Source organism: Folsomia candida, unplaced genomic scaffold, assembly GCF_002217175.1.
Source record: "Folsomia candida strain VU population unplaced genomic scaffold, ASM221717v1 Fcan01_Sc005, whole genome shotgun sequence".
Lineage (NCBI taxonomy): Eukaryota > Metazoa > Arthropoda > Collembola > Entomobryomorpha > Isotomidae > Folsomia > Folsomia candida.
In genome coordinates this window covers 4,530,181-4,546,360 of record NW_019091197.1, presented here as the reverse complement: position 1 = coordinate 4,546,360, position 16,180 = coordinate 4,530,181, and the positions used below count along the sequence as shown (strand labels likewise).

At 37.0% G+C, this 16,180-nt stretch overlaps 3 protein-coding genes across 4 annotated transcripts; all 3 read right to left on the bottom strand.

Moving 5' to 3' along the window:
- Positions 1–2,983: 2,983 nt before the first annotated feature.
- Positions 2,984–4,201, bottom strand: LOC110850281 (DBH-like monooxygenase protein 2 homolog). Its single transcript, XM_035852117.1, has 4 exons — positions 3,956–4,201; positions 3,722–3,890; positions 3,389–3,538; positions 2,984–3,302 (listed from the first exon to the last, which is right to left on the bottom strand). Exons 1-4 carry the CDS (start codon positions 4,189–4,191, stop codon positions 3,198–3,200), a joined length of 660 nt encoding a protein of 219 aa, XP_035708010.1. The 5' UTR covers positions 4,192–4,201; the 3' UTR covers positions 2,984–3,197.
- A 2,053-nt stretch (positions 4,202–6,254) lies between these two features.
- Positions 6,255–8,067, bottom strand: LOC110850087 (inactive pancreatic lipase-related protein 1). Of its 2 annotated transcripts, none has more exons than XM_035852478.1 (6): positions 7,911–8,067; positions 7,702–7,847; positions 7,178–7,621; positions 7,076–7,117; positions 6,531–6,693; positions 6,255–6,460 (listed from the first exon to the last, which is right to left on the bottom strand). In XM_035852478.1, exons 1-6 carry the CDS (start codon positions 7,970–7,972, stop codon positions 6,388–6,390), a joined length of 930 nt encoding a protein of 309 aa, XP_035708371.1. In that variant the 5' UTR covers positions 7,973–8,067; the 3' UTR covers positions 6,255–6,387. The 2 variants fall into 2 exon arrangements, with proteins under 2 accessions (XP_035708371.1, XP_021953263.2); XM_022097571.2 differs by having other exon boundaries at positions 7,915–8,048.
- A 2,995-nt stretch (positions 8,068–11,062) lies between these two features.
- LOC110850056 (DBH-like monooxygenase protein 2 homolog) lies at positions 11,063–12,296 on the bottom strand. The gene is made up of 4 exons (XM_022097541.2): positions 12,136–12,296; positions 11,894–12,062; positions 11,319–11,468; positions 11,063–11,233 (listed from the first exon to the last, which is right to left on the bottom strand). The coding sequence occupies exons 1-4, from the start codon at positions 12,228–12,230 to the stop codon at positions 11,129–11,131; spliced, it is 519 nt and encodes a 172-aa protein (XP_021953233.1). The 5' UTR covers positions 12,231–12,296; the 3' UTR covers positions 11,063–11,128.
- Positions 12,297–16,180: the final 3,884 nt, after the last annotated feature.

Here is a 16,180-nt window from a genome sequence, read left to right as displayed (position 1 = left end):
TGTGTGCATGTACACATATCTATGTATGTATGTATACACATATACATACTCATGTATGTTAGAAGTATTTGTATGTAACCTTGGATGGGAAAGGGTACTTTTCATGACACCGAAATACCGGCGTATGAAGTTCTATCCAGACGATCTTTCATCAAAATTGCGTGTCTTATAGTAATTGGCAGACAAACAATTACAATTTGAGCGATGCAGAAGTTTCTGATCTTTGCTATGCTGCTACCTAACAGTGTTCCATATTTGAGGGAATTGGCGTACGAACTAGGGCGACGGAGTGATCAAATTACTTCACTGTCGTGCACCATGCATTCCCATCAGATTGGAGCACATCCTGGAGGGTTAAATCAAATTGGGGGAATTCATCGTCGCCTGGCATGGCTAAATGTTTCATGGTTCGTATACACTCGGTGGCCAGAAAATAACTGGCCGGATGGACCTGATTTGTGGAAAAGGTCAAATCTCCATCAGAAACATCAATCTTGGTGCAATATTATTTTTTACTTCGAAACCCAGTTCCAAGCCACACTTGAATCAGAGTTCTGGGATACGTTCTCCAACCAAATTTGGCGTCTGGAAACTGTTTTTATCATAATTCGAGGATACTTGGATTATAGAGTGCATCCCGAGTTGGAGGCTGCTCCTTGCACCGTTTTATTAGAGATTTACTCAATTCAACCAAAAGCGTATTATTTTCTCAGAAGAGATGAAACTGGTGCAAAAATGGTCAAAATTTGGGAAGATTATTCTGTAATAACCTTTCTTAGCGATTTTCCTCGACTGGGAATGTTAACCCAATTTTTGTCTGGCCGTCTTCCAATTTGGTTTAATGATCCAGACATAGGTACGTAAGTGCTCATACTTCATTAATAATAAGGGGTAGTCAAGGCTAACTATTAAACCCGATTATAATCTATTCCATGATTAATGATTGTGACGATTATTTTGACGATGGTTTTGAGGATTATTTTAAAAATAATGGATTATAATCCACATAATCGTTAACCTTTACTACCCCTATACTATTTACAGTTACGGTTAATGATCAGTTTTAAATTTGATGGTCATTTTCGATAAAAAGTTATCATGTCGCTCGCTAACTTTAACTTGTCTGAAAATACTTAAATTTGCATATGTAGCTCACACAAACATATTTACATATAATTGTGTAAATACCTCTGTATATACGTATCTATTTATTTCTCACCAGATCCATCTGGGAAGATAGCTTGTCCCATAACATCGTCTCGAATAACGTTCCTACAGAGTGCTCTAAATTTTACGACCCAATTTCAAGATTCACGTGTCTCGCGTCGGAATTCACCTATAATACATTTAAACTTCAGAATGGAATCTTATGAGGCATACCAAACTAGATCTTTGGAATGGAGGCCGACCTTAATATATTGCAGAATTGAACACCGCCTCCCTCAACAATGGACCGTTTGGATAAGTCCTTTCGAACCAAGTGTATGGTTTCTATTGGCATTGTCGTGCGTAACCATGGTAACAATTGTATTCCTAAATGACAATGGATCTGCTGCTCTACTGAATCAAGTCCTTTTTGTAACATCTACTTTATTTCTACAAACCCATAAAATACTTCATGTAAAAAATGTTCCCTTTGTAATTATGTATTTTATAGTAACCACCATGTACGAAACGCTATTCACAAGCAAGCTCATTGTACCCGAGGTTATTCCTACGTACGAAAATGTCGGGCAGTTTGTAAATGATTCGTATAAAATTTGGTGTCTTGGTAGAGTCAGATGTAATTATTTAGTTAATCAGAGCCACCTTATACGATCCAACTTTGACAAGTTTGGCGTGCTTGGGAAAATCAACAAGGTCGTGGACATTGTTGACGCTAATCCAGATCCGTGGCTATGGTACATAAACTACATAAGCACACATATTGTCCTGACCAGCCTAAATTCTAGCATAGTTGGAATTTTGGAGGACTTGGAACATTCTAAGCAACAAATTGAACTTCTTTTATTTAACTTGATGACAGATATTTTATTAAAAAATATATCTGGGCCTTCTGCCATTGAGAGATGCTACTCGATCAATGTTGGTGAAATTTCATATTTTGTGGGTGCATTTAAGGTGCCATACTTCAAAGAAATGGTGCGGGTACAAAGTATTGCGAATGAGTTTGGATTTATGCAAGTTTGGGAGAACAATTGGTTGCATAGGTTTCAAAATGCGGCACATCGCGTACAGTTACTCACCATGCGTAGGTTTGGATCTATTATGCCGGCAGAGTTGGAATTTATTGTTGGATCGCATCTAATTACATTGTTTTATGCCTTTTTAGTGTGCATTGCAAGTTGCATTTGCATATTTGCTGTAGAAAAGTGGCTAATTGTTAGGCGATCTAACAATACGTCGACCTGGGTTCGTTTTATGCTTATATATTTTTCTTAGTGCGTGTTAGAATTCGTAGACGGATTCATTATGATGGTGATGTGAACTTTAATACTTACCTCGTTCAAAATTGGACTTTAAACTATTAAGTTAGTAAATTAGATTATCTAGGGCATAGTTAAATGGAGGTATGTACTTACTTATGTACAATAAAAATGGTTTATTCACGTAAACAAGCAACCGAATAAAAACTGAATACACGTAAATATGTACATACTTTCCATATCAGTGATTTGTAATCAGTTCTTCATGATAAATTTATAATTACATAAATATATCCTACCGAGTACAAATTGTATTTTGCATACCTGTCCGCGCCACTAGTTAGATTTTTTGATTGCGTATAAATACTTGATAACCTACATATGTATATCCGATTTACTTATGAGGAGTCCTATTTCCGGGATAGATGCATATTTAGTGAGAAGTAGATACATATATTAACCCATGCATGCATGCATAAGCAGGACACTTTTCATGACATTTAAATATCGTCGCATTTAAACAGTCTTCAAACATCTTCTTAAATAGCGTCAAAATAAGTTATCTCCCACATTCGACTGTCCATTTTAATATTTTAGTTCCATTTAACTTACATTTTCAAATTTTATCCAATCCAGAAGTTTGTTATATTTTCTATGCTACTGCGTAGCAATGCTAATTTAACTAAAATATATCCATACACAAATCATATTTTGATTAGCGTAATTCGTTTTATTATTCGCATTTAGAATAGCCATGAACAATAATTGTTTTCAGCCGTCCATCAAATTTATATGAATGTGGCCACGATCCACTTGCCCATGATAGGCCAAATCGTCAGTTTCACCCGCTGCCCAGACGATATGTTGAATTGCGTTCTGTATAAAAAATTATTTATAGTCAAATATGTACATGTACTCAAAGTATTCGAAAGTTAAACACCTGGTGATATTCACATACTCACCTCTACTCTAAGATCTTGGTCAACATCCCCCGTATCAACAGCTCGAGAGAACTCAAGAATGGTGTGGGTAGCATTTTCAGAGGCAGAAATAAGCTCTACGTTTTGAATCGTGTCCAAAGCTGGAACGCCGTGACCTGATGCGAAGCGATCCTGGAAGAAAATGTGCATAGCCAATTTCATATCCGTAAGAGTAGATTTAAGAAATATTTAGTGTTTTCTAAGTCTACCATGAAATCGTGCATGTACTCAAAATGAATGATATATTTCGGCTTACTTGGACCAAATCTTAAGACTGTGCAATGCCTACTATTAACAAACTTTTTATTTACTCACCCCGATATAGGCTTCGCCCGTGTCCGCATTAAATCCCCCGATGACCATGTCCGACCCAGCCATCTCACCAGTTGGAGAAATTCCCCATCCAACCCACCCTTTCGATTCAACAGTTACTTTGACGGTAAGAATTCCAGTCAAAGTTACCCTCGTTTCCAACAAGTACTTTCTGGAAAGAAATTTAATTAATGACTACAAGGTTATTTAAACGTTCAATTGTAAACTTTGGTGTACCCGTCGTTAATTGGGACAACAGCTCTGCGGGGGACAATCCCTCCGAGGGCGGAGACTAAAAGAGTGGCGAAAACGAAAAGTTTTGTGGACTCCATTTCAATTAAAGTTGGTATGAAGTAAATGGGAAAAAGTGTGGCGGCGACTGATGAAGAATCGGTGAAAGTTATGGCCTTTTTATACCCCTCGTCAAACAAAACTGGGTGCAAAACTACTTCAAAAGGGGAATTAGTATTCATCCATCAATCAAATTAAAATTCGGGTTAGTGTTTCCCTTTGGTTGTTGATAAATATAAACATAGCAGAACTTATAGGCATGGGGTGCATGGCACGTACCATTTATAACACGCCACAAATATTTATTTGTGGCTGGAATCCTTGTCAACATTCAATATTGTGTAGGGTCTGAAGTGGACTTTCACGTGAACCACTAAATTGCAAGGGAAATATTAAATGGTACATGGATCTGTCTGGTGGTCCGAGAATACGAATCATGCCTGCTCAACATGTACATATGTATGTACTTATGTATTGTCGAAACAATGAAGTCATGTGCAAATTCGCAACTATTTTATCCAGGTTTATTTTTAGGTCGGGATAATATGTATGTCAATTATGACAAGTGGAAGAAGTGATACAAATAACAAGTTAGTAGGTAAATTGACGGTGCATGTAGGTATATAGTTGTAAATACTTGTAAAATGAGTGTATTTCGCTCTTCAAAATCTAGTGAATTTGGAACCGTAGAGCTTATACTTAATTGAAAGCTACCAGGGCGCATTAACTTTTTGTTGTCCGTGGTTTCTCTTAAAGGGGTGATGCAGGGATGAGCATTTTTTCAAAAAAATTAAAAAATTAAAAGTTCGGGAATTGCATGCAATTTTCCCATGAATTTGGTTGTCAACCAAATTTTACAAATGATAATATTCTGCACCACGGGCTTCACACGACCCATATGGCCCCCACTGGTCATCCAGTTGACGGATCTTGTCAATCGTCCAACTTTATTCCTCATCTTCAGAGATGAAGACCAAGATAAGATTTATTTATTTCATTTCTAATATGTGGTTGACAACCAAATTCATGGGAAAATTGCATGCAATTCCCGAACTTTTAATTTTTTAAAATTTTTTTTTGAAAAAATGCTCATCCCTGCATCACCCCCTTAAGAGAAACTACGGACAACAAAAAGTTTATGCGCCCTGGAAAGCTACGTATGAAATTTAAGTACTAATAAAAGCACGAAATGTGAAAGAAATAAAAAATCGGATCAAATAAACCATTTTTTTAAAAGTTCCACTGATAAATAGTTAATTAAATTTATGGGTGGATATTTTGAATATGAAAAAGTGTTAAAAAACTTTTTAAAAGCCAAAGATAAAAAATCGGATTAGAAGTTGGTTGAGAAATTAATAAATTCAGTTTTGCTTGGAAGGCGAAAACCGATGACCTAGTGAAGGGAAGTGTAGGAAAAAATCGCAGTGGTGAAATCTGTATAGTTTCGTATGGTGAAAATGCGCGTTTTTGCCAACTTAAAACCTTCGTAGCGCCGTGAATTCAGAAGTGCTCAAGTGCCACACCAACTTTTGTTTGTTAGTTACTTGAATTTTTAGTGCCGGTGCCGGTTTCAAGAAGATCCGTGAGAAACATGTCTGACATGTGCATTGTAAGTTAATTTTGATTCCCTCATACATATTTGAGGTGCGTATGTAACATAGCAGAGGGCGGATATGCATGTATTTCTAACTTTTTCATATCAAATCAGATCGTCTTAAAACTTCGTACACTGACATCCTATCGAAGCGTGATCTCAAAAATTCAAACATAGTTTTCCATATTTTCCATATTTTAGGGTTATCGACGATAACTTATCGTACCTATACTTATTTTCATACATATTTGAGCATTTTTCTAAATATAAATATTTTAATACATGTTTTGGGGTTTTTAATATATAAATATTTTCTTTATTTGGAAGTTAAAGTTTTGTCAAAATCAAATTTTCATGATAATCGTATTCAATTCATGTAAACGACTAGAAAATTCAGTTTGCCCCATTTTTCAAGCCAAAAAATTACCCCTGAAAATCTCTAAATATAACTAATGTCGCATTATGGGTCATTAGTAGGTGAAGATTAAAATGAAATAAATATTTAATAATTCGTGGATAAAAGTGTTAGAGGTGAAATGGATATCCAAATTATCCAATCCATTTGAGATCCAATCCAATGGATATGGATTGTATTGGATTATTACATACCAGCCATGTATTTAATTACATGAATTTAACAAAAACACAAAGTTTAGGTTAATCTTATTATTATGACTTTTACGTAACTTTGTTATGCAGCTACACTGTTTTGCGTAATTAATAAAATTCACCGAGAATATGTAATACACGCAAATGTGTTTTAATATCCTTCATAATCTTCCAATTAACAATTGAATTCAAAGGGTACGCAAAGCCGGATGCTGGGCGAGGTTGTAAAGAAATATTGTCCTTCAGTTCTGAAAATTAAAAGTTGCATAAATACAAACTGGCAAACTATTCCAGCAAAAGTGATTACAATCATCATACCCATTAGTCGGAATTAATTCACCTGCCCGTATGTCGAGATTTTCATCATCGCAAGGGCAATAAATCCTTAGCCCCCAATCCTTAAAGTGCTTACACTTGCAGGCATTTACAACTTGGTTTATTGTGACGGCAAACACTTCCACAGCAATGTTGTGGCTGCAAACTGTTTAATTTTGAATAATTTCTACTTTAATAGATTCAAGTAAATTATTTTTAAATACTTACTGGCATGCCTGTTCACTTTCATTCATGCTACTAATTATGATAGAGAATAATAGTGAATGAAAATGAATTTCCTGTGATTTGAATGAAAATGAGTGAAGGATTCCGTCATTTCAGATGAATGACTGTGAATGAAAGGATTCTTCACTCATTTCATTTTTCACCCTATGCTTAATACATGGGACGAAGTAAGAAATGAAGTCTGATGAAGTGAAACGAAATGAATTTGAAAGAAACTGACTGAATGTGAATGAAATCTTGAGTCAGAAATAGTGATGAGTGAATTGTGAATGAAAACTAAACTTTTAAACAGGTATGCTTACTGGATTCCCCAAAACAGCCTGGCTGTAGTCGACCACCATTAGCTAAAAAGAGATCTCAAATGCATTGAGTTCTTTATCATTGTTAATTTTTTGTATACCCACGGTAAAAATCTACATGTCCCATTATTCCGAGGTATCCAAGTATTCCTGTGTTGGTGTGATAAACATCCACAAAGGAAGCATCACTCTCATCCAAAATTAGGTCAAGCGGAAGATGCTGAAAACTTGGACCGGAAGGATCCAATCCTGAAATGCGCCCCAACTTCTGCCCTGGCCGAATTATTTGAATTCTGTGACCAACCTGACCTGCTACATGGCAACCGAGACTATGCCCCACAAGATGGATTTGCTGAAGGGTGGAAAAATCTTGATCAACTAAAAACTCAATGAACTTAGCGATGCGTTTGGAAACTCTTGGAATGTTTTGAACTACGACAGGGAAGGATTTTAAAATGACGGGTATTGTTAGCGGAGATTCTGCTGGAAGCGATAGGAGCCCCCAATCTACGGTGATTACGTTGTAGTTTAGTCCAGAGCAAAGATATTCTGTGCGGCATGTTAAGTGTATGTAAAAATTTTACTAGTATTCACCACCACAAATAAAATTATGAGATTGAAAGTCTCACCATTCCTAAGTGTGACTGGCATATGTGTTTGGGAATTAGAGATGAAGCCATGAATTAAAAATAACGTTTTGTTCCTGCTTCTAAACTCAAACCTTTTCAAGGTTTTTTTGTCCCATGGGAGGAGTTCAATTGTTTGTTCAGGGTTCCTGCAACAGATTAATTTCGACCTAGAAAAATGGTTTAGTGGTATTGAAATGAATGCTATGTACCTACTCTGGATAAGGATGCAGGTAGAAATGGACGTCGTTTGGATTATCCGAAACTGAGCCATTTATTGCAGATTCCACAAAGAAGAGTTTAAGTAGAATCAGATAAAAGTTTGACTTGAGATCCATGTTCATAATGACCACCGGTTTTGTGATCCAATGTTTTATTGGCACTGAGACCGAAATATAACAAAATTGTCATGAATCTCGCTTTATTGCATGGAAAGTCCCATCATTTGTCATCCAATCTCAAAGATGTATTGAATTCATGATAATTACATGTATTTCGGTCTGAATACAACACAATTATCGTGATTCTTTCTTTAAATGCATAATGGGGCTTTCCATGAAAATAGTAATATCGTGATTTTAAGAAATTCAGAACATGACATTATCATGAATAGGAAATGCAAATCATGCTGGAAAGGCGTCCTCGTGACTCGGTCCAAATTACATTGATTTGGTAATCTTACTGCTAAAAAACGACCATAATGTTCTTCTGTCTTGAAACCTCATTAGGCCTGTTCTGAAAATGTGTGAACCAGTGTTGATTTCTTGTGTCCGAATAGTTATGTGAATCTACATGTCCCAAAAACTTTTTCATACGCAATCTCTACTTCGTGTCCCATCCGACACATCTGCAGAACTTACGCATTCATTTGCATATAATTGTTTATCCTATTCCATCAGCGTATCAGTATTTATTGAATTATCACACAAAGCATAACTAACCTTGTAATAATTTGGGGGGCGGGTAATCATTAGGAAAACATGCAATTCTTTTGATTTTTAATGAAAAATTCGTCGCTACCCGCTTCGACCCCATCATTAACAAGTTAAAACACCATTTCACACAATTGTGATGATTGCCATGCATGGATTAAATCTCATTCTTAATAGATGAGATGTTTTAATTAAATATTTTCAAATTTCCATGCAATTCTTAAAAATTTTAAGTAAATCTTTGTTTTAGTCCTAATTATTTACGTATTTGAACCCAACACAAGTTATCACACTAAATCGAAACTTAAAAGTTAATGAGGACAAGTAAGCTACAGTATACATACATACATGTGCTGTACCAACAAAGTTGATCATTACTCAAATGCCAATGCATTGTTTGTTAAATTCATGTAATTAAATGCATGGCTGGTATGTACATATGTATGAATGATATGCAGTCAGTTTTTACAATATTTCTAACATTATGTCTCACATACATGCATACAGGGGAATCAAATACGGGAATAATAATTATGAATATCAACATAATATTCTGTTCTAGTTTTCTCGGATCCATGAATATGGATCCGATGTATGAATTGTCCATATATACATTTGTTTAGACTTACATAAAATAGTATGGAGAATCCGAAAATGTCAACCTCAAATACGTACCATAAGAAAAAAACCATCATATTGATCACTTGAAAGTAAAAAAAAAGATTGAATTTATTTTTGTAAAATGTTGCTCCACGTCCATGCCAGATGCGGCCAAGAGGTCAAAAAATGGTAAACGCAAGACCTCCCAAGCTTTACAACAAAATTTTATAAGAAAAACCTACAGTGCAGACTCCATATAGCCCGAGTCAGGGACAGAGTCCCTGACTCCTTGAGTTCTACCTGTTTCTAAATTTTTCTCCGAATTGACCGACGTAATATTTCCATTTTGAACTTCTAAAGCTATATGTGCTACCAAGAAATGGTTTTTAGCCTTCGTACCAAATTTCAGATGGAAATAACAACTATAAAAGTTGTATGGGTCACCCTCCAGGGTCACTCTGGTTAAAATTTGCTCACTTTTAGCTTCATATCCTTTCATGGGAAGCCACTAGGTATGACCGTGCCGGATTTAATGTTTTTAAAGTAATTTCTAAAAATCGGTATGGGGCATCCCATAGGTCGCTCCAGATAAGAATTTTACCAATTTCATGTCATATTCTTCTATTAAGACCCATTAGCAACCTCCCTACCATAGCTCCCAATAAATTGGTCCATGGTCCATGGTCCATCACAAATGGTCCATGGTCCATGGTCCATCGATGGACCATCTGAAAAATGGTCCATGGTCCATGGTCCATCGATGGACCACTTGAAAAATGGTCCATGGTCCATGGTCCATCGATGGACCACTTGAAAAAATGGTCCATGGTCCATGGTCCATCGATGGACCACTTGAAAAAATGGTCCATGGTCCATGGTCCATCGATGGACCACTTGAAAATTGGTCCATGGTCCATCGATGGACCACTTGAAAAATGGTCCATGGTCCATGGTCCATCGATGGACCACTTGAAAATTGGTCCATGGTCCATGGTCCATCGATGGACCACCTAAAAAATGGTCCATGGTCCATCGATGGACCAATTTTTTGTGGTCCATGGTCCATGATGGACCATTTTGGTCCAGTGGACCATGGTCCATTGCGAGCTATGCTCCCTACCAAATGTCAGCTTGTTATGACGATTTTTTAAAATCGGTATGGGTCACCCCATAGGGTCACTCGAGATGAAAATTTTTCCAACTTGAAGTCATTTTTATCTAGTAGGAGCCATTAGCAACCTCTGTGCCCAATTTCAGCCTTCTACGACAATTTTGAAATTTTGGTGCATAATACCCCACCCACTCCGATGACCCCCACTGGTCAACCACTTGACCGATTTCGCCCATCTTCGAACTCGTTTCCTAACTTTGTCCAATATGCATATGGTAAAAATTTCAAGTCAATCGGTTCGGCCGTTTTGGCTCTATCGTGCCGGACAGACGGACGGACGGACGGACATGATGGTTCCATAAGCCCTGACTCGGGCTGAAAATGGTCACTGACGACGAACCCCATGTCCTTAAAAACGTGCCAGAAACTCCGGGAAGGGAATATTTCATGGCAAATATATTTCTATAGTGCAAACCGGGGTAAAATTATTTAAAATGTTGTTCAAAAATTTCGGTGCTTTTATATAACTTGGTTATGCCATTTATTTATGATTTGTGGTAACCTCCCAAAACTTTGTGAATATTTGAGTATGAAGGGCATTGAAGGGGCATACCCTTATGAAAATATATGTACTAGGACGATGTAGCATGGAGTGCAAAGACAGGAAACATACATGCCTGAAACATTATCAACTTAATTAATATATACACATACACAAGTGCATGTTTTGATTAGCTTAAGTCGTTTTATTATTCACATTTAGAATAGCCGTCAACAATATATGTTTTTAACCGTCCATCAAATTTAGTTCAATTGCACCACGATTCACTTGTCCATGATAGGCCAAGTCGTCAGTTTCTCCGGCTGCCCAGACGATGTATTGGACTGCGTTCTGTATAAAAAGTACAAGTAACCGTTAAATATTGAAATGTACTCTAAGTATTCAAAAATAAACACCTGGCCACATAAATGCTTACCTCTACTTTCAGATCTTGCTCAACATCTCCCGTATCAACAGCTCGAGAGAACTCAAGAACGGTGTGGGTAGCATTTTCAGAGGCAGAAATAAGCTCTACGTTTTGAATCGTGTCCAAAGCTGGAAGTCCGTGACCTGATGAGAAGCGATCCTAGAAGAAAATGTGCATAGCCAATTTCATATCCGTAAGAGTAGATTTGAGAAATACTTTGGACTTAGGTCGTAAGTCATGTGTGTACTGCAGAAATTTCCTTGACACCAAAATTTCTTTTAAAAAAGAATATTTCTTCGATATTTTCTGGAAAACTCGATGGTGAAAAGTGGATTTTTTTTCGATATTTTTCACCCAAAATTTTGGAATTTTCCCTATACCGACCAATGTTAAAAAGTGGAGTTTTCGTGTTTTTGGTCAAAAACTCGAGTTTTGCAAAGTGATAAGAAATTTTAATTGGTTGCTATCAGGTATTTTTTTAAAAATCGTACCGAAGGGAAATTGTATTTAAAAATTAGTAGTCCGAAAGAGGTTAAGAATATGCAATGCCTACTATAGTATTAACAAGGTTTTTATTCACTCACCCCAATATAGGCTTCGCCCGTATCCGCATTAAATCCCCCGATGATCATGTCCGACCCAGCCATCTCACCGGTTGGAGAAATCCCCCACCCAAGCCAACCTGTCGATTCAGCAGTTACTTTGACGGTAAGAATTCCAGTCAAAGTTACCCTCGTTTCCAACAAGTACTTTCTGGAAGGAAATTCATTAAAACGTTATAAGTTTATGTAAACTTTTCATTGTAAACTTTAGTATATCTATGTACCCATCATTAATTGGGACTACAGCTCTGTGGGGGACAATCCCTCCGAGGGCGGAGACTACAAGAATGGCGAAAATGAAAAGTTTTGCGGACTCCATTTCAATTAAAGTTGGTATGAAGTAAATAGGAAAAATTGTGGCTGCGACTGATGAAAAGTCGGTGAAAGTTGTGTCTTTTTATACCCCTCGTCAAGCAAAACTGGGTGCAAAACTACTTCAGAAAAGGAATTATTAATCAATCAATCAAATTAAAATTCGGGTTAGTGTGTACCTATGGTTGTTGATAAATACACGTAACAGCCCAGCCCAGAGGCATTGGGTGTACGCCACGTACCCCTGATGGCAATACCACGAATATTTAGTTGCATGTTCAGTGTAACTGAAACCGGTGTCAAGATTAAATGTTGTGTAGGTTCTGAAGTGGACTTGCACGTGAATCACTGGATTGCAAGGGAAATATTAAATGGTACATGGATCTGTCTGCTGGTCCGACCATACGAATCATGCCTGGTTAACATGCACATATGCACTTAAATATGCATTATCGAAACAATAAAGTCGTGTGCAAAAGTTTGCAACTATTTTATCCAGGTTTATTTTTAGGTCGGTTTAATATGTCAAGTATGACAGGTCAAAGAATGGTACAAATAACAAGTTAGTGGGAAAATTGATGATTATTTAGGTTATGTTTGTATGAAGTGGGGTATTACATTTGATTGTGCATATTAAATAGATATGTAATATTATTTGTAGTATAAAATAGTATTTGTAACATGTGTGTATTTTGTTCTTCAAGATCTACTGAATTTCGAACCGTAGAGCTTAAACGTAGTTGAAGGATAAGTATGCAATCTAAAAGTAATTTTTCGGTCCTAAATTGTCTGTAGTAGTAAATGAGCTATTTAGTTACCCATTGAATTATTAGCCACTGGAGTAAAAGCCCGTCCAAGGACGGGCCCCAGTACGGGGTGTGCCAAAGCCATAAATCCGTCATATGTACCACACATTATATAATTCTCAGGGTCTACTGGTGAGGCCACAGACCCCAAGTGTTATATATTCTGGAAGGTAGATATTTGTGAGACCTTTCGAATAATACCCCACTTGTTGGGGGTTATCAGGTGAAATTTTGGTGACCTGTGACTGTTGACCTTGAATGGCGTGACCTACACTATTCAAGCTATGACGGCTCCTACCGCCTTGGACTAAGCTTTCGAATGCACTATCATACGTTTCTGTAAGTGGTCAGATGACGGAGGAGTTGATGCCGACGGACAAATCGTTCGTGCTGAATTAAGTAGTTGGATATTCGACTACGTATTGTGATATGATATAAAGGGTTGGGAAAAAGTTTCTCCTGTCAGCGCGGAGTGACATTCAGCTGCAATTCCTCAACCTGTGAATGTTTAATTTTGAAAATTTTACCATGGGTAGTCCAATACGAAAGGTCGATCGTGACCATCGTAGAGATCAGATAAAAACTTGTTGCACAGCAATTACCTAAAAATGTATAAAAATTCCGGCATTTATAATTCCACCCCCACTCAATATTCACTTCAAAATTATGAACAAGTAAATTTACCTTACTACAAAGCAGAAGTTTACAAAATCGACGAATTTGAGTCACACTGCTCATAAACTAACACAAGAAACATTACTGTCCCAAATGAGCATTAATGATCGTCTAAAATTTGGAGAAATGCTTCAGAAAAGTGGCCGTTTTGGTGAAAAAAACACAAGGTCAAGAACTAGGCGTCACATCCTTTGGACTAATGAATCCCGTAATTCCCGTATCGAGCTATACCCAGAATTGAACCTCAAAATATGTATGAGAATCTCATAATGAGATACAAAACCGAAAAAAATCGAATGTATCTATATCTCTGATGCGTGTCTCAAAAGGAGGAGGCACTCTCCTTACGTGAAATGCCCCGCCGTGATATTTGCCCCAACTTTTGATATGTTGTACATCTCGACGTGCTGAACAAAAAATGTATTGGTCCCTAAGCCCCAAGTTCGACCGGAAATAGAGGTCAAAGGTCAGTGCACTTTTTCGCTCGAAACCCCACAAACCGTATATTTTTGGAAAGCTACGGACTTCGTGAGTCCGAATATACATCATAATAGGGTCTAAGGTCAACCCTTGACCTTTCGAGGTCAAACAATGACCTCACAAGGTCAAGCAATCCTATCAGAAATGTACTTTGGTTTCTTCTCCCCAGGAATCTCACCTTGCCCCAAGAGAAGTATGCAAAGTACATTTCTGATAGGATTCCTTGACCTCGTGAGGTCATTGTTTGACCTCGAAAGGTCAAGGGTTTACCTTAGACCCTATTATGATGTATATTCGGACTCACGAAGTCCGTAGCTTTCCAAAAATATATGGTTTGTGGGGTTTCGAGCGAAAAAGTGCACTGACCTTTGACCTCTATTTCCGGTCGAACCAGGTCACTTGGGGCTTAGGGACCAATACATTTTTTGTTCAGCACGTCGAGATGTACAACATATCAAAAGTTGGGGCAAATATCAAGGCGGGGCATTTCACGTAAGGAGAGTGCCTCCTCCTTTGGTTCGAAAATTTTACTGGTTGGTGTACTTTTTGACATTCATCCAATTATACAAATAGGACAAAATATCGATGCAATATTTTATACAATATGTACTCCTAATCAATTTTGCATGAGCAATTTATACGGACGTATTTCCCATTACAACTAATTGTATTTTTTTGTATCTATTTACTTGTCCGTAGAATTGGTTAAGCTCTCTGTGTGTGCATTATAAGTATAAATACCTGATAACCTATATCCGATTTACTTAGTCCTATTTCCGGTGTTTAGAAGCATTTCAAAATCATGCATATTTAGTACGTGTGGATATATGTAACTTCATTGACATGTAAATACATACATTCTATTTACATAAATACATATCTATGTATGTGTATATGTAGATATACGAGTAAATATATGTTAGATGTGTATGTAACCATGCATATGTACATAAGTAGGATATTTTTCGTGACATTGAAATATCGTTGTATGTAGTTCTAAACCCACCACCTTTCATCAAAATTAGTTGTCTTATATTCTTGACGGGCAAATTTACCGTTTTGGTTCCCAATATTTAGCCCCTGGGAATCTTACAATTAGAATCATGGATAAGTATCTTATCTTTTCTATGCTGCTACCTAGCAGTTTTTCATACTTGTGGGAATTTGCGTACGAACTGGGGCGTCGGAATCATGAAATTACTTCTCTTTCATGTACCATGCATTACCATCAGATTGGAGCACATCCTGGAGGGTTAAATCAAATTGGGGGAATTCATCGTCGCCTTGCATCACTAAAGGTTTCATGGTTCGTATACACTCGGTGGCCAGAAAATAACTGGCCGGATGGACCTGATTTGTGGATACGGTCAAATCTTCATCAGAAACATCAATCTTGGTGCAATATTGTTTTTTACTTCGAAACCAAGTTCCAAGCCACATTTGAATCAGAGTTCTGGGACACATTCTCCAACCAAATTTGGCGTCTAGAAACCGTTTTCGTCATAATTCGAGGATACCTGGATTATAGAGTGCATCCCGAGTTGGAAGCTGCTCCTTGCACCGTTTTGTTAGAGATTTACTCAATTCAACCGAAAGCATATTATTTTCTACGAAGAGATGAAACTGGTATAAAAATGGTCAACATTTGGGACGAATTCTCTTTCGTAACTTTTTTTAACGACTTTCCTCGACTGGAAAAGTCAATCCTATTTTTGTCTGGCCGTCTTCCAATGTGGTTTAATGATCCAGATTTACGTAAGCAATCATACTTCAATAATATTACTATTTGCAGTTAAGGCTAGTGATAAGTTCTAAATTTGATGGCAATTTTCGGGAAAAAAATTATCATGTCGCTCGCTCTCTTTGACTAGTCTGAAAATACTTCAATTTGCATATGTACATAACTCACAAAGTACAGTGTACATTGTACACATGTTTACGATACATATTTACATATAAGTATTATTAATTTATCCATTTATTTCTCACCAGATCA